General features: G+C 40.2%; 1 protein-coding gene across 2 annotated transcripts in view; it reads right to left on the minus strand.

Moving 5' to 3' along the window:
- Positions 1-2582: 2582 nt before the first annotated feature.
- The window catches only part of CHN2 (chimerin 2), a 92626-nt gene continuing 76273 nt past the window's right edge, over positions 2583-18935 (minus strand). For both annotated transcript variants that reach the window (XM_014307316.2, XM_005421727.3), the window contains 5 exons: positions 17169-17342; positions 15311-15388; positions 8997-9134; positions 8055-8160; positions 2583-4442 (listed from right to left, as the gene is read on the minus strand). In XM_014307316.2, the coding sequence (XP_014162791.1) occupies positions 4271-4442; positions 8055-8160; positions 8997-9134; positions 15311-15388; positions 17169-17342 (668 nt within the window). In that variant the 3' untranslated portion in view covers positions 2583-4270. The remainder of the gene's footprint in view (positions 4443-8054; positions 8161-8996; positions 9135-15310; positions 15389-17168; positions 17343-18935) is intronic.

The following is an 18935-nucleotide window of genomic DNA, read 5'->3' on the forward strand; positions in this document are numbered from 1 at the left end:
CAGGGGAAAGAATCAAGGAGGAAGACACAAGTTGGAGGGGAAGCTATAAGGGACATGGCATGGATACTTAACAAATACAAAAAAAAGGAAAAAGGTGTTTCCCAAAATGTAAACCATCCAAAGGCATGGCATGCAGTCCCTGGTTATGGCTAGGGGGTTTATTGGCACTGCAATATTTTTTCTGTCTTTTCTTCAGCACTTCTCTCTTTACTTGTCGATAAAAAAGATTAGAGGTTGGCCAGACTGGGTATTGCAGGGCGGTTGTAGAGGAGTTGGACTAGATGGCCTTTAAAGGTCCCTTCCAACCCAAACTATTCTATGATTTTGTGATTCATTCCAGCCATTTGTTACTCCAAGTATTTTCAGCACCTCTTCAAGGTCTCATTAAGCCCAGAGTTTAACCACATCTGCAATGCCTTCTACGTCCCTTGTGCTGTGTTTCCCTGTAGTACACAGCCCAGGTCTGTCCAAAACCTTGTTTCAGATGAGATCCTAAACCTGATACATTCCTTTCCAGAGTCTTAGGCTAAGTCCCCCTGCAGCACTGTCTCTGTCAATAAGACTCAAGTGTTGTGTTAGCTTTGAGAATTAGAATGTTATGTGTGGGGGAAAGTGTAATCTTACCTCTTCTTTAGAAATAAAATGAATGTGGTTCCAATTCATCCAAGTTTGTCCTGTGTTAGACCTGTTTTTTAGCTTAAACTGACCTCAGCTTGCAAAGCAGAGAGTTGAGAACAAAGCTCTGTCTTCTTTGTACTTCGTAACTTAATGTTAAAAAAAAGTTTACCTTACTATGCACTTTGTTTCTCTCTCTCCCCCCTCCCTCCCACAAACTCTTCTCCTTCCTCAGTGACTTCTACATCCTTTGTCCAATTCCAATAGCATTTGACAGCAGGAGAGAGATAATTAAGTTTCTCAGCTTCTGGTGTCTGGGTGGAGGACCCCAAATTGGTGTCTCATTTGAGGAAACCCTTTGACAGTTCCCTGTCCGGTGCCCTCTCAGGATGTGTGTGCTTTGGAGTCAGACACAGAGCATGCTGCCTTGTCTCCAGCGTGGTGGTGTCAGAGAAAAATCCTTTGCTCACTTCCCTAGCGGGTTCCAAATACTTAAACCTGACAGCAATCAGTGTCACAAAGATGAGTACAAAGAAGAGATGTCAAGTGTTCCATGGCACTCTGGAAAGCTACCACCTTACAAACCATGAACGTAACTTTGATGTAATGTTTCACTGGTTGTGGCTAAGACACTTCAGCTTTATGGAAGGCAAGTTGTCGTCCCCCAGTTGCTGTGAGGGTGTACAGAGAACAGGGCACCCAAAACATGGGGAGAGTTGAATGGCAGGCGGGAATGGGGAGTGGGTGGCTGCAGGAGGGGACTTGCTGCTTCACCAAAGGCCTTCTCCAATAGCTGGAGGGGAACAAGGTTTCTGCTGAACACCTGGCTGCAGGCAGGATCCCCTGCAGTCAGACACTGTTGTCTCGCCTGCCCCCAGAGGTGCAGAACTGTCTTCTACTTGAGATGAAGTGACCTAGCAGGGAAGTTACATGAGCTCACACACAGCCTCCTGGAGCATCTTTCAAAGGACTCTTACTACTTGCTGCTAGTGCCTCATGTGAGATAAGTCATCATGCTCTTGCTGAATGCTTTGAAGCAAAGGGAAGGATTTGGTTTAATCCAGTCAGACCCATTTTTCCCCCTGTGTACTGGATTATAGGTTTCCATTAAAGGTAAACATGATTTTTCTACTGTCTCAGTAGTGAGTTTTGTAGAGGGAAGTCTGCTGCCTTTTTACTTTTTCAAATGATGGATCTGAAATGGTCTGACCTCACTGTGCCACTCAACCCCAGGCACAGCAGTGATGGGCACAGCAACTCTGACACGAGAGGAAGCAGGCACAGCACAAGGTGGCACTAATGAGATGTGGAGGGGACAGGGGCCTTTTACCTCCGTGCTCAGCATGCCCCGAGGATGCTGGACATTGGCTGATCAGTTAGCCAAGTGATATGTGAGCAATTCCATAGATATGTGTGTTTTAAAATGCAGAATCATATTCATCCCTCTGTCCAACAGATTAGAAACTGCTCTCCAGACACTAAGCATGGGTGCTTCTAGGCACACTGCCTTGTACTGTCATCAGATCCTTACGATGGGACTTGTGTTGGAGATTCCACATGGTGAGACAAGCTAAAGATGCCTGTGTTCTACCTTAAAAAAACAGCTCATAATGCAAGTGACCAGAAAAAAAAATAAAGAAAACCATTGTTAGAGACAAATGTCTGTGTTCAAGAGAGTGGAAAAATACTCTGATTGCATTGATTCTCAGATATTGATTAAATTGATGTTGAGATTCATTGCTTGCTTGAAGTTTTTCATAGAGGTGGTTCAGGGTGGTCCCTGAAAATAAATGTGTGCATGTGCTTGGCTGTGGTAGTATGGGCAACCTGGTGCCAATCTGAAACTGCGACCTGCAGTAAAACTGTTCAAATTTTTGAGCAGGAAAGTTTCCAGCAATGTCAGAATGGTAATTAGCGATTGATTTTTGTTTGGCAGCTTGCCGTGTAGTCAGTGACAGACACCAAAACTCTTTTAACACATTTAATGGGATTTTTCCTTCCATTTACACTATCATAAATTACAAAGCATATTTCACTTCACAAAATAAAACCATTTCCAGATCATTTTTATGACAGTATTAAGTAGTACATAACCTACAACAAATAGTCCTGTACAAGGCAGAAAGATCTATGGAAGTATTGGGAACTCAGACTATTTAGCACCTGCTCTGCAATCTGGGTTAATCTATCTAGCCCTTAGTTATTTCTCTAGAAGATGACAAATTTACAGTCATACCCTCTACCTCTCTTCATTATCATAGTTACACATATTTTTCAATTTGAATAGAAACATGTGCTCCCTGAAATAATTCAGGAAACTGCATCACTGAGTTACCAAGCATATGATACAAATGATCAAGATGAGGGAGTATTAGAATTTTTTTTACTGAAAATTGAGTTTGGTAGTAAAGTATGTTGATTTTTTATGCTTGCAGAAACATTTCATGCTGAGAAACAGTTTTAACATCAGGAATAAGTTGCAGTTAGACTACAAACTCTGTAGGTCAATGTTTGTGAGGGGAGAAAAATATTAAAATTTGGTAATAATTAAATTTACCAGCTCCCACATGTCCTACACATTCTGTCTTTCTTTTTTTTTTTTTTTTCTAACAAACCATCAGGAAACACATTCAAGATAAATCCCTACAATTTTAGCAGATTTACTGTACATTTATAAATAGAGAAACATGACAAAACATAAGTCAATTTTTACAGAAAAACCAAATCCTTCATCATTCACCGAAAAAAGTGCTGACTTTCAACAAGGCCAGAAAATATCCAGTGTCCCAGCATCACGTAACTTATATATTACTGTAATCCAAGAAAAAATCTGGCATGTGAAACTGATACTACCACCAGGACTTTGAAAACAATTCTCAAGACCTTATTTCACATGGGAGAAAAAAAAAACCCAAAAAAAAAGAGAATATACTATATGTTTTGGGAAATAGCAAATGGCTGGAAGTGTACAATCCTAGGGTGCTAGTGCCTAAATGCAAAGAAATCTAAGGAAAGCTGAAATATGCACAAGAAATGTATTCTCCTTTAAAACACTTGCAAGGGAAGAGGTATGTCAGGATAATACTGCATTACTGGCAATTGTTTTCAATATATCATAGCAAAAATGCAGGAAATAATTACGTGAAAATAATCAATGCACCGCATTGATGTATAGTTTGCTAAAATAAAATGCCATTCTTTCAGCTAGGTAAAGTAAAAATATCTTTATAATATAGGTTCTGTTTCACAATTGACATATATAATTACGTCTCATGAAGAAGGAAAGGTATAGGCATATACAAGTAACACTGATTAAGTACCTTTTTGCTTCTCTAGCCATATTAAAATATGTTTTGTGTTTCTTAATAAGTTAACAATAAAATTGTTTGAAACTTTCAAAACAAATATACATCTGAGGCAAGGCAGAAGATACAAGGTAAGAGGATTTTTTCTGACCTTCTTTTTCCCTTCTACAAAGAGGCATATGTCTATGAGACATAGGCTTTCCCTAAACATTTTGGCATCCATCTGCAACTTTGCAGAAATTGAAGTGCAGTCAAGGAACTCTTCCTTTCTGTTTAAAAAAATTTAAAGAAATGTTTTACTTCAGACTAATTATCTTAAAACAAATGGCTTTGAAGATATGCCTCTCTGACTAGAAGAGAACATCTTCATTTTCTATTAAAATCTGCACAATTAACTTCTGGTACCGCATGTCATTCAGTGTAGCAAGGGTACTGTCCTCTGGAGGTCTCATTAAAGTAGGTCCAAACACTATTCCCAGGTTTTCAGCATTCATAAAATTCTCCTTTTCATGCAAGGTAACCCTAAAATAGAAAAAAGAAAGTATTTAGTTGCTCACTTCCCAGAAAAAAAGAATATCTGCATCTTTGTCTGTAATCTTGCTTCACATCAAGCACTGGTATGTAGACATTTTATTTTTCTTGATATAATAACTGTTTCATAGTTCTATAATTTTTTCACAAGAAGTACAATGCAGCTACAGTAGGACTGAGATTTTTGCTGCCTTTCAACACCTCTCATGGGCCTCTTCAGTGATTTTGCCATGTGACTGTCTGTTAGGGTGTAAGAATTAGTGGCAATTGCTTTTTTAAAAGCATAAATATGATTTAAATGATGATGTATGGAGCAGTTCTCTATGCTACAGTAACTGTAGTTCTCTAGCAGGCTGTGCTTGGTGTGTACCACATAGGGGGTGAAAGTGTGCTCCCCAAATACAGGCACGGATTTTCCTTGGACTACCAACACTCCCAGACATGATTCCAGCCTGCAGGAACCCACCCCTTCACATGGATGGTCTGCCTTGCTGGCTGCCTCAGGCAGACCAGGAGCTGAGTGATTCCAATCCCTTGTTACACTTCAGGAGTAGGCTGAATCCTACACCCGCCTGGAGAGGTGGCTTAAATCGGGCTATAAATGCCACCTATCCTTGACAGAGAACAGAGGCACTTCAGGGAAGAGCCCAGGTTGTTTTGTTTGCTGACATAGGTAATATAAGGTAAATACAATAATAGATGGACTGCTTGTGGCTGAAGCAAAGAAAGGCTACCAAGGATTGGCCAAGCTGCAGAGAAGTCAGCCCTGTCTGGAAAATCAGTCAGGCCTGCTGGAAAATGCACGGTGTTCTCAGGGTTTCCCTCCAGGTAGCAGTGCTGGATCACATCAGTGTTGTCCTATGTGAGTGGCATATTGAGTTCAGTCCTGAGAGTGCTCTTGCACTGTGGTATGGGACAGCCACAGTCCTGTGATCCATCAGGGTCCTTGATCAGTCATGGACCAGACATTTCCTGTGAGAAGTATAGCCTGGATAAGGTTTCACATCTCCTTCATACAACTGCTCTGCCAGGGTAAAGCACATCTGGTTTTGGAGACAGCTCTCCTGGCAATAGCTGAGGCCTTCCCTAGGCATGGAAATTCCCTGCTGGATTCATTCATGCCATCATGGGAGCACAAAGTGGCTGAAACCAGAAGTACTCTGGTCTTCCCTTGTTTGCAAGGTACTCATATGACCTGGCTGTTCTTCTGCTGTCATCTCTCTGCAAAGAGTGGCTCTGTCACAGGAAAATGCTGTTCCTCTTTGCTTTCAGGACAGAAATCCATTAGTGCCCCTACTCACAGATACATCCTCATCTTCTAGCACATATATTAGCTGTACTTTGCAAGAGGCAAAGACAAACCAAGGCTGGGAAGCTGAAGCCACCTCATCACCTCGAAGCTGAAGCAAGTGTATGTCTGGCACTCTGCTTTCCCTCTGTGCATGCATGCAGCACAGATGTTCAACAGCTGTGCAAAGCTACACAGGTCTTACTAGCACCTCTGTTCAGGAGCGTGGGGCTTGCTGCGCAGGTGGGGTGAACACAGAGAAGATTCAGAGCTTGACTGCAATGTCAGTGTGGATGGAGTTGTATGCATTTCACCACAGGGGGGACTGCTCATGCTATTGCATTTTCTTTGATTTTGAGCAAAAAGTTATCAGAAAGGTAATTAATTGACCTACAAACTCTTTTTTGTTGTTGTTGCTGATGTTGTCCTCTGCTGGATTTTCCTGTCATTTTAACAACAACTGGAGTTTCTTTTCAACTGAGAAACAGCAGTGCTGTAGATGCTGGGACCCTGCAGTCCTTTATATAGACTGCCTTATACTGGTGCATGTTTTATCCATGCAGGAAGAATCCTAGGGGTTTGAAATTGTAACTCTGTGTATAATCTACAGAACAGCATCGTCTGAACCTTAATGATTCTTTCCTTTCACATTCAGATCTCTCCAACAGAGTCTCCATAGGAACTGACATGCACTTGATTTCCATGCAGACACCAAAAGCTACAATTTGGGAATGGAGAGGAAACTCATTGCGTGACTTGCAGATATTTGAGAGAGGAAGCCTAATCAGCACTTCAGACTCTTCCTGCCTCATCAGTAGTTCAGCTCAACAGCTGAACCAAAGCCTGGACTGCAGTTCATGAGAAGCAGGAAGATTAGTCCATACATGTCTATCAAAAATTTGCTGCCAGGATATGAAAGTACTGATTCTATGTGCAGGTCACGTTCCTACAGCCTCCACAGGCCTTCTTAAAAGCCAATGTGAGTCACCATCAGTTGTCCATGCATGTGTACTGACAAGAGTGGGTACTTGCACATCTCATTTCCGCAGAGTCCAAAGAAGCTCCTGCATGCCCAGGTAATGTCCCATCAAGGAGAAAAATTACTCAATTGTAATGACCTAAGCTGATTCAAAATGTGGAAAAGTCTCTGCATAATGAGAACCTGATAGAGCATGAAATTCACTTCACAAAAGTTCTCTGATGCAGCTTTATGTGAATTGAGGTCTTTTTAAGTTGGCATTAATAGTGCAGAATAGTGCAGATGAAACCCAGGGAGTACTCCACATTTACAGCTGTGTTGCAAGTAGTGGGACAACTAAGAAGAGATCAATGATTTTCTGAATAAAAGGTCAGTAGCTTTATTCCTCCCTTAACCCTTCTTCTGTTGTTTCCAAGTAGCAAAGTTTAACCAGAGACAAGGAATAACTTGGGCAATATAGCCATAAATGAAGGCCTGCTTTGAGATGACAGCACCAGTCTGTACTCAGCATCAGTTTTTAGAAACTTACAAAGAAGACCTCTTGAGGAATGTAAATACCCAAAGCAGCACAGTAGAGTTAGCATGGTTTTGAAAAATAGTTTTGCTTGAAATGAGTTGAAGTGATGGAGCCTCTCTGGAGCAGTCCTTAATTTTTCTATGTACCTAGCTGAAAACTTGGTAAACTTGGAAGTACACTCCTAAGTACCTTAAAAAATTAAATTTAGGCACTTTTGAAAATTCTGTATGCCTTATGAAGCTTTATTAAGCCCCTCACAGATGTCTTATGTGTGCCTAAAGAAGCTTTGGAAAGCAAATGAGGCAGAACAGGTTTAAAACCAAGAGAGATATAACTGGGACCTGTATTACTTTTACTAGTCATATAAAAATAGGCCCTGCTTGGTTCTTGACTTCCTGTGATGTGAAGAAACAACTCATAAGAGAAAGCTCTTTCCTTTTAGGGTTATTGTTCAGGAAGATAAAACAGGAGGTAAGGGGAGGCAGAAGCAAAGCATGGTCAAGTGCTGCCTCACAGCAGCACATCTCTGGAGTACCCACCTTTGGGTATTTTTCAGATATTATCTGCCTTAGAGAAGCGTGACAAATGTCAATTAACTCTTGAAAGGTTTGAAATAATACCCCAGCAAAAGGATCTATGCTACATAAGCATACAGCTTATAAGCGCTTATACAAACAGCTTGTCTGCTTATCTGTAACATTATTGGTTTAGAGGCAGTGCCCTAATGGAAGCTTTATTAGGACTTTCTGTAATATTTCTCTTTCAAAGCAGAAAATTGTTAAGCTCTTCAAGAATTACCCTGCATGTCAATTAACTCACTTTTTGAGATGAATCATTAGGTATCTAAGTGTCTCATAGTGAGCAGCAGGGAGCAACATCAACACTTCATGTATTGCTTCTAGTCGTTCATCAGGATTGGAGATTTCTGTAAAAACACCAAACAGGATTAATGTTAATAGGGCTTTCCATGTGTACACAGCAATAAATCAGGAAGATAACTTATTATTATGGAATCATTTACAAGCCATTGACTGTGCTTGCAGGGATAAATATTGCACTCATAAATGTGACGCTTATCAGCAATTTCTGCATCCTCAAAAAAAAAAAAAAGGTTTTAAAAAGAAATCAGCAACAAAGACTTCCCAGGAGTTATCTCCATGGTCTGTAGCTCTATCTACAGGTCTGTCTAGATACAGTACCTGAGCTTTGTAAGTGCTTCATAATACTATTCTGCCCAGAACTGCCTATTTAAAATATTACAAAAGATTACTTTCATTAGCCTTCAAAACTAGATGGGAGTGTAGATATTTGACTTGAGGAGACTATGCTTGAATATGTAGGTTTAGGTAGAGATTGAAATGGCATGGAATTACTTCAAGATTTCTCAATGTATTGAAATATGTAGGTATCATTGATAGTGAGCATCAGTGCTCATTTAGAACTGTTTGGCAATCTCTCTAAAAATTTGAGCAGGATTTATGCTATTCTTTTTTTCTGACATACAAAAAGACACTGAAACCACACTTTCTGATACTAGTCGGTTATTTTGATACCATAAATTTGCTTTTATTTTTTTAAATGCATGACATCCCATCTGATGAACAATCAGGCAAATACTTCATGTGAATAAAGGACATGGTAGAGAAGGAATGAAGACAGTGCCCATTTTTCCAGGCTTTTTCTCTCCTTTCCTTTATCCTGGACAGCTTTATGGATGGGAAATGTAAATAAAGGTTGGTACAAATGTTAAGCAATACTTACTTGCTGCCTCTATGAACTTGGAATAGGTGTCATAGGTGATCACAGGAATTGGTAAGTCTCTGAAATATAGCTTCAGTGCTCCAGCAATGATGTTTATGTCTGGATAAATACTGGCAGAAATATCAGCCTTGTCACCATCTAGAAAAGGAGGAAGAAATCTGTTTAAAAGCACTCTAATTTTGACGGAAGCAAGGCTAGTTTTCTAAGTCAGATTTATTGTGTGCAACCCGAGAAGAAAATAAACTTGAAAGCGCTTGGAAGGCTTAAATGAGAATATATTGCTACCACCTTTACAATATATCAATGAGGAATGGTAGTTTCTTTATGTTTTAGTAAACAATTCATTTGCTCACATCTTTTGGAGGGGCTGGTGATTACAGCATCCATATCTGCAGTGTACCACCTCAAACATACTGTTTTAATGTTGGATGAAAAACCATGTTAATAATATATTTCTTGCATTTAGCCCATTTATTCACTGAAACTAAGCTATTAATAATTTGTTCTGACATAATATTTTCCATCTGCATAGGAATATGCACCATATTTTCATCTCTATTTGGAGAAAGAGAGGCATAGAGAAATAACATAAATTTCCAATGACCCTCAGGAGACCAGTAGGAAAAATCAAGAAACATCCAAATCTTGCATGTCTTGTACCAACATTTCCATAGTGATTAGCTGAAAAGATAGCTGCCTTATTTTCTGCTATCTTCTAATGTCTTAATACATGACTTATTTATTTATGGCAAAGATCTGAATTCAAATAGGCATGCTAAGGAATTTAGCTATACAATTATTCTGAAGTGTGCATCACAGGTTTTTAATTATTATGGATACTTTAATTATTATGGATGAAATACTAAACAGATGCATCTAAAAAGGCATACATTTTGTTTGCCACAATATAACAGTTAGTCAGAACTCTATGAAAGAGCACTTTTAAACACATGAGCTTAAAGTTTACAGGTGTTGCTGGGAAGTCCTGGCTTGCAATGAGTGAAATTACAAAAAATAGCAGCAATGCAGGAGCACTATAAATTTTCAAGTTCAAATTACTACCTCTGTTCTGTACTACCTAGTGCCCTCATAATGCACATTTTTTCTCCATATCAAGAAATTCTGCTCTCCTCCCTTCCTGGGACCTCATTATCTTGGTGGTCTTCCAGTAGAAAGATGGTTAAGTACAGGGTGTGGCTGTCTGGATTTAACCCCCAGCTTTACCTCAGGCTTCTTGGAGATCAGTTATAACCTGTAGTCCCTGTTTCCCACCCTTTAGCTAAGGACACTACGCTTCCCTCAGGGCAGGTGGTGCAGGTGAGGACCACATGGTGAGTGTGGTGATGCAAGGTTCTGCCTGCTTGTGCAGCAGAGAGGGGTTTGCTGTGTCTGCCAGGAGGTGCAGGCATAAGCTTGGGCTGTTACCAGCAAGGTGCTGACATGTTGTAAAGCCATTGCCTTGCTTGTCTCACAGTAACAGTGCTTGTGGACATGCCCTGATACAGACAGATGAGTGGGGGTGCTTGATACCAAGATGGAGATAAAGGCTTTCACAGCACAGTAAAAGAGTTTATATTGATTGCAGACATTTTATACAAACCTGTGGCATCAATCTTGCAGGGATACATCCCGTCCAATGTATGCACATAATTCTCATTAAGACTAATAGCACTACATGTTCTCATCAAGAGGAGATTATATGCTTAAATGTTTAAAACAAACAACCTTTCTTGATGCAGCTGAGCAGTCTGAATACATCCATCAGCATTTAATTTAATACAGCTTCAATAAGCCCTAGGAGGATGTTTGCACTGCCCCAATCTTTTGTTTAATCCACACATTCCAGGCATGGTAGCATTAGTCTTGTAAAGCTTTGTGTGGAGAGCTCTATTTAATTGATGGACACTGAGCACTCAAAATGCTCCACTGAAAACAGATACCTCCAAGGAGCCAGCAGCTGCATCAGAACAGATATAGCAAAGCACAAGCTTACATCTATTATCCAGGTCACCAGCATACTAAATGGAAGTGTTATTTATTTAGTACTTTTACAAAGCAGCCCAGCAAGCTTCCTTAGAGGGGCACTTCAGCTCGAGGTACTTTAAAGTACAATGTATTTCAAACATACCTCTTATTTACATATATGCTTACTGTAGGAAAAATGATGAATTCCTGAGTCAAAGATTTTACTCTTCTCTTCAGAGACAAATACACATCCATTGGAAATGCACTGAAGTTTATTTTGAAATGAACCCAGCAATACCTCTGTTATAATATACCCTGCACATTTTTTAGCAGATATGTAGGGATTGTTGTGTGTATGCATATATGAATCACACGTGGTTTACATGCTACCTTCTGCATTACCACAATAATTTTTTCATTCTTCAATGCAGGAACTTTTTCAGATTGTAGCTGGTATTTTCAGTAAAATTGCAGTATCCATATGTTAATATAGGTTTTTTAAAAAATATTTTGGATTACAAACACGTAGTCAATTTCAGCTTTACAAACCTAATTCTACTCAAACGCCATAATTTCTCTTTATTTGTTAGTTTGACTCTCAATGTATCTTGTTGTATTATGTTGAAATTTGAATATCTCAAGAAAAAGAAAGTTTTATTCTTTTTCTTAAAGGTTTCAGCTGATTTTGGATGCCATAGAAATTATCAATAGTTCATTACAGAATGAAATAGAATAAGTATTACATTCTTAAAGCCTCATCCATGCCCTCTGAATACTGAATTAGGTTTTAAGTTCCTTTCTCCTGTTTTTTTTTAATTGCACAGCCTTTACCATGCTAGCATGTTTCTTTTAGTTTTTTTTTGGAATTTGACAGGTTTTCAGCTACACTGGCAAAAGAGTATGATTTAGGATGCCTCTAAGTGCTCATGTAATATTTAACAGCATAATATTTTTAGCCAGTGTATTGTACCAGCCAGTCGTACAAACAAGGGGGGGACAGAATGTGGTGGTGACAATGGCAGCTCTGTGGACAAAACGCACAATGGGTGTTCTCTGGACGCCACAACGCCACAGCTCAACAATGCTGACAGAGAGCAACTGTCATTCTACAGCACCAACATTCACCAGATTAAATAAATCCACATTATTCCCCTCCTTCTCATTACAAAAATCACTAAAATGGAACATTGTCAATGCCTCAGAGAGCCTAATGCTAATTTACAGTAGGGGTATTTACACCGCTTGGGCTTTGGAAGGCAGTTTAAATCAGATGAGGACCAACTTCACCCTTTTTTAAAACCAACTGTCACAGCTACATTTGGCCCAAGTAGTATTATGTGGGATGCTATTCTCTTCCGGAGATGGGAACTTTTTTCTGTTCTTGCTGTAATTCTTTGGAAGCACCAAGTGAGTGGCTCTTTGTCAAGGCAGAATTAGTCAGAGGGAGAGCTGGCTGCTCTTCATTGCACCCCTTCAGCTGCACATGAGATCAGCAGGAGAGGTCCCCCACAGCCAAGTCAGCTCCCATGCCTCATCCTACTGTATCCTGCTGTCTTCTGGCCCCTGTGGCTTGATGAGGAGCTTGGAACCAGAACACTTGATGACGTTATTTGAAGGATGCATCCTGTGCTTTAAAATGGGAAGCCTCCTTGCTTGCTTGCCTGTTTTCAAACTCTTTTACTCAATGCTGTATTTTTGGAGATGTGAAAGTGTCCTGGCATTTTATCCAGGTGCCTGGGGACTGACTCAGAAACGATGTGCAGGGAGGGACCTCTGAACTGCTGAAGTGCAGTGCTCTGCCACCACAGACACCTTCTCATAAACCCTACAACTTCCATTTACAAAACTAGCTAATGTTTTTATCCCTGCTCTTATTAGAAGGTTGTTTGAAAGCCTTGCTTTCAGATGGTTAAAAAACGGTCCTTAAATTGTAAAATGATATTTATTCCTGGACAGTGTACATCCTCCAGTAGTGTGCCAAGACTATCAATAAAGAGTTCTCTTTTCTGGTTCATATCCCTGCTCTCAGCATCTCCTTTGACTATCTTCCCCACCCCCCCAAAAAAGGTAATTTCCTATGATTCTAATTTTCCTGTAATTTACGTTTTTTATGTGGAAATATGAATTCTGTAAAACCCTCACAGACAGGTGGCATCCCTGTCTCTTAAGGATCTGACAGGGAAACAAGCCCTGAGGTCTCAGGTTGGAAGTGTCTTGCCAATTCAAACTTCTGCCAGGTGACAACCATCTTCAAGCTGCACAGCCCATAAGTCAGAACATAAAAACTCCTATTTTGTTTTTCCTTAAATCCTTTCCTGTAAAAACTCTCAACTCTTCCTGATTTTCCACCCCAGTTCAGGGAGAAAACATGTTCAAAACAGCAAAGTGTTGAAAGTTGTCAGCTTCTGGTCCCTCAATACTCTAGTTCTCTAGGTCATAACAGGATTATGTTCTTTATTCTTCTGCTTTTATTCATGCTTTTTTATTAATAGCAACTCTCTTTCCTTTCTTAGCCCTTTCCCCGTCACGAAACTGTTAAAAAAAATGAAGACACAGATTTTGGTCTCTTTCTGCCCAATGGCCTTCCCCACAGCCTTTGTATACAAACTCTGTTCTTGCTTTCTCTGCTTTCCTGTTTATCCATGGTTTTTTTTCCTTTGGAAATCCAATACTGCTAGTCACCTTCCTCTTCCTGTTTCTAGGTGCTGCTGGCTTTTTAAATCACACTGTCTCCCTTGCTGTGGGTCTAATCCAAGTGTGTATTGCCATCAACTATGCTAGGAGTATACTTAATAAATAGGCAATAAACTCAAGTGGCTCCAGTGGTTCAAAGCATTTGCAAAGAAACTACAGCTGCAGCAGTGTTGAAGTCATACTCAGACATAAATTTAAATCTGCTTTCTTCCAGCTTTTCCCTCTACAACCTGTGCCTCTCCTTCTGGGTTTCAGCCAGGTTGTTACACTTAGAGGAGAATTAACACACAGAAAAAAAAGAGTTTGCCAGGCCAGATCTACCTGCAGGGAGCAGAATGGCACCTATGAGGACTGTGAGCCTCCCAGGATCATTGCTTCATGTGGCACATCTGGAACACTATCTGGCCATGACAGCTGTCATATCACTGTGCATCTCTCTGGCCCAAAGAATGGCTGACCTATGTGTGTGTATGCATATGTTCACAGCATCCAACATATTTAAAATACGTGTTATTTTTTAAAGGATATTTCAGGATGAAAACAGCCAGTTTAGAAATTCCTAGCTGGACTTTCTTTATGGAGATGTCTGCATAACAAACTGCCTCCAAATAAGAAATGCTGAGGCACAGCAAGTGTGAGACGTGCCTCCCATAGACCTTGCTGGACTGTGTAGCCTCCCCTGGAGCCCACACATCTGCCCATGGGCCCCCAGGGCCCTCAATTCCTGTCTGAGTGACATCACAGCTGTCTCCAGCTGCACCATGCTGGTGTGGGGCCATCCACCCTCCTGGTCACTACCCTGACCCACAGGCTGACTCTCTGGCTTGACCTGGACCTGCCACGTACCCATGGACTTGTGATCACAGGGCTGTGTCTGACCCTATTCCCTACCATGGCAGAGGCAATACCTGAAAAAATTAGGTAGGAAGGAAACCACTATTTATGTGAAATGAGAAGAATATTCATGTATCTTCTCAAATGTATTTGCAAAGGTATTTTCTATTAATGGAGGCCCTACCTGTTGCTCACTTACATACACACTTAAAATTAGTCCTGTGTGCAAAGACTGTGTGCACAACCAGAACAAAATCAGCTCAATCAATTAGAAGGGCTATGAGGATGGTAATCAGGCAGAGTTTTAATTGTTGGTTTTTCAATATGCTGTACAACTGATCTCCTCAATGCCCCTGTCATCTGTTCTTCAGATGCAATCACGTGCACAGTGGTGCAGTGCTTTCTACAAGGCTGCATGCAGAAGGACTTCCCAGTTGGAGTTCCTAATCCTTAAACTCATAAATAGATTATTGTATTGCAAAGTGCTGAGTCTATTAAAGACAGGACTAACAACTTTCCCCTGGTACCACCTATGCTCACACTTAAACTAGGTTCCTAATCTGTGCTGCTAGGTTGAGCAATCATCCAACCCCCCACTTAAGCTTCTACACACCAGTATTTCACGTTCCTTCCAAATATCAAACATAATTTCTTCTTATGAAAAGGACTATGGATCACTTTAAAGTCAGAAAAGACAGGTTACTTTCTGTTCTTCTGCTTATATGTCAGTTTCATTACCGTGGTACATACACCGTAAAATCAGAAATGTCCTAGAATGGAACGCTTAGATTAAAACTGTACAGGATTAAAAAAGGGTGTACCTCGATCAAAGGCCATCTTCACATCTTCAATGTGCTCAGTGAAGCCTGAAACTCTATAGAGGCCCTCGGACTTTAAACCTGAAACAAAAAGTTCTTGTTAACTTAGCTTCAGTAACCAACAGGTATTTAGGCCTAAGAACAATAAAGCAAGAACAGCAGACCTACTAAGCACAGCCAAATTTTATCTGTAATGTGAAACTCTGGAGCAGTTAAGGAAAGATCAAGATGATGTAAATTTTTTTTTAAAGGATTAAAGTATTTTAGAATTTGTACTTTCTGATTTTGTTAGGTACATGGTTGATTTGATTGTGTTACAGAAAAATACTGCAATTTGCTAATGGTGAGGCATGTGATGTTATTACGATTTATTCATTTTTTGTAGGAGATTTTCCTGGATTTGGCTATAATTAATAAAGCTTTAGAGGTCTCCCTTCCTTTTACCAGTTGCCTAATGACAAATAGCAACACAAGTAAAAGACTGCCTTTCTCTATGAGCACAATTTGTTCCTGTTTTGCTGTCAGTTTTACTTATACACAGCTGATAGATGTGATGGATACAGCTCTTTCCCACATCAGTACATCCCTTCTACAGTTCTTTTACCACAAGAGATCTGCTCACTTGCACAACTGCTCCACACCAACACGAAATGCAGGGCAGTTCAGCAGAGCAAGCCAAGTTACACACACATTATTCATTTAAATCTCAAAATCCGTAATTGTAACTATGCACTGTGCTAACCTACTTATAAATTCTAATATTCTTTGTCTTCTTAAGAACAAAATCAGAATCTTTCATAGTTCTATGGCAACTAAGGAAAGAAATATAAAGATTTTGAAAAAAAGGAGAGCAGGCAGCAGATTTTATCTCAATCAATAAATGTACAAGTAAGTGATTAGATCTCAAATGCAATGTAGCTTCCTGCTATATCATCAGAGTAAAGCTCTTCTGTCTTAGTCCATACTATTCTTTCCATTTGTCCCTGTGATGATGATATAATCCTGCTAGAGCTTTACAGAGCAGTGCAGGGGATTTACTGGTAAGTCTTTGAGTCAATTCAGTAGATGATGCGTGGGTTTGAAATCCCTATGGCTAGTACCAGTGTGTTGCTATGCAGATTACTGGGATGCCATGAATTCAACATTATTAGATTCCTGTGCTGAAGCTGTGACTAACAGGAAAATTTGTCTTATTGGGCAGCACAACATGCACATTTGCTATCCAAAGGAAAAATACATGAATATTACAGAGGGGGTACACGGTTGTTGAAGGGGATATGTTTTTCCTTCAATCTGGCACACGTCCATTTACCAAAAACTTGTCACAAGGTTGAGTTTTGGCTTTGATGTGCTGCCTGTGCCACAGGGACCATCAGTCAGTAACTGAGCATCGTGAGATGTGTCCTGCCACAAAACACCATAGCCCCTGACCTCACTTGTCCGAGTCACTTCCAGTCACTCGTGTTCTCCTGCCTACAATGTCCATAAAGGTTATTAAAATTGGATTTGATTTAAACTGATTACTCTGAAATGGGATGTGTCCCTAGGTATGTTAAAATAAAGTAATGAAAAAAGACACATGAACATGAACTTAAAAGTTCACTTTAAAGTTCACCCCTTTCAGAAGTGTAATGTAACACATGTTTTGACATGTTTTCAGAAAGCATTTCAGGGAATTGCATTAAGGAATGCCATGATTTAATTTTACTAGCTAATGCAAAGCAATGTATCACCTGCACTAAAAACCCCATTTTCTCATCCTGTCCTCAGTGTACACAAGCACAGCACCATGTTCTAGCTCAGCACATAATTCAAGTCATCCTCATTTGGCTGTGCCCGCTGCTCTCCCAAGCACACAAACCTCTCGCTTCGATCTCCCGGATGCAGGAATCCACCACCATGGGCCTCTGGGTGTTGTGGGCTTTCACCAGCGTGGTGAGGTCGCAGCAGTAGACTCGCTTTATCCTCTTCAGGTCTGGCTGGCAGTCGTTGGGCACGTACTTGGAGCACTGCTTGTGTACATTCAACCCGCAGTCTGCAAGCAGAGTTAGCCACGTTAACTCATTCATGTATTAAGACTAATGCTGACCGGTCTTGTCTAACAATTTATTTCCTTGCTCCACATCAGGCAAAGGGCAAAATTTCCCCATCAGTCAGGGAAGATAGAATAGTGTGGAGATGAGCAGGATGAGAATGAAAATGTGTAAGAATCTCATGGTGGGACAAGTAAACTCTCGCAGGGTTGTCAAAAAGCTTTAAAAACTCTGGCTGTCCCTTACACTCCTCTGAGCTGAAGGAGACTGCTGGTGCAGTCTGGATCAGTTCATTACTGGGCACACAGCTCAAGGTGTTGCATTTAAACACGTGACACTTAACTTGTGGGTATTTTAGATTAGCTGTAATTAAAATTGGCACAGTAATGACTGTCTGTTGCTGGCTGTCCTGTGGCTTAGCACAGATCATGGTCAGAGAACCTCAGATTCACCTGAGCACTCCAGCTGGGACAGTGCTGTGAGCCAGCATGCCTCACTCCCCCTTCCACATTCCTGCAGTGTCACATTTTGGCTCGCTCTGCCACATCAGCAGACTCCCCACCCCTGGCTCATCCCTTCACTGGTGACTAAGTGTCCCCTGTGGGGACACACTAAGTGGCTTAGCCTGTAGGTCAGCTTAGGCACATAAAATGCTGTGAAAGGCGTGATGTAAAAAAAGTGATTAATTTTACAGATAGTTCTTGCTGTCTTACTCCAGAGCCAAATACTGTCCTTGGTTGCACAGGTGGGTTTCTGTTAAACCACCACTGCTTCACCTCCACAAATTGGATTTTTCTAATATGTTCAAGTATTCAGCCAAATGAATTTATAAACTTCAGTAAAGCAAACACCACCACCATGAGTTGCATTATCTTATATAACTCTGATTCATTTTTAATGCCTTCCCAGTCATGCTCATCATTGATGACCCTTTGAGTTAATTTAACATTTAGCTATTAAAAATGTAAACAGGACTATTACTTGCAGCATGTTTCAATATTGTAGTCTATAAAATATTAACCAAGGAAAATCATAAGCACACCTGAACATTTAATGGAATTGGGTAGGTTTTTGTGTGTTTCTCTGTACAGTTATTACTGCATAATTCATTATTTGTGAAATCTAAACAAATGTGAGAAGCTGCAAATAGGATCCTGCATGCATTGTGTTCAGTGCTATTCTCCAGGCATGTGAAGTTAAATTTAAATGCATCTGTGTAGTTAGAGTTAAATGCTGGTAATTTTATGAGGGAGAGTATTATGTTTCCTACTAAATAAATATACCTTTTCATAACTTGAATATTTTATGTATGTGAACAAATACAGTGCTGTGCATTAGGGAGGTCAGGTTTTGCACACTTGTGTTTAAGATCAAATAGCTCGAAAAGCAAACTGCTATTCCTCTTTTTTAATGTCCTTCTCATATTCTTTGTGTTACCACGATTCACCTACAGTCTCACCTGAGACTGCACTTATTAAAACTGTGCATTTGTGAAAGCTATTTTGATCATTCAGACTGTGATCTAAATTAATTTTAGGCAACAACCACCTCCTCTGTCTATGAAAGGCAGATGTCAGGGTTGGATGTGCTGGGTG

The sequence above is a fragment of the Geospiza fortis genome, unplaced genomic scaffold (genome assembly GCF_000277835.1).
Source record: "Geospiza fortis unplaced genomic scaffold, GeoFor_1.0 scaffold95, whole genome shotgun sequence".
NCBI classification, from domain to species: domain Eukaryota; kingdom Metazoa; phylum Chordata; class Aves; order Passeriformes; family Thraupidae; genus Geospiza; species Geospiza fortis.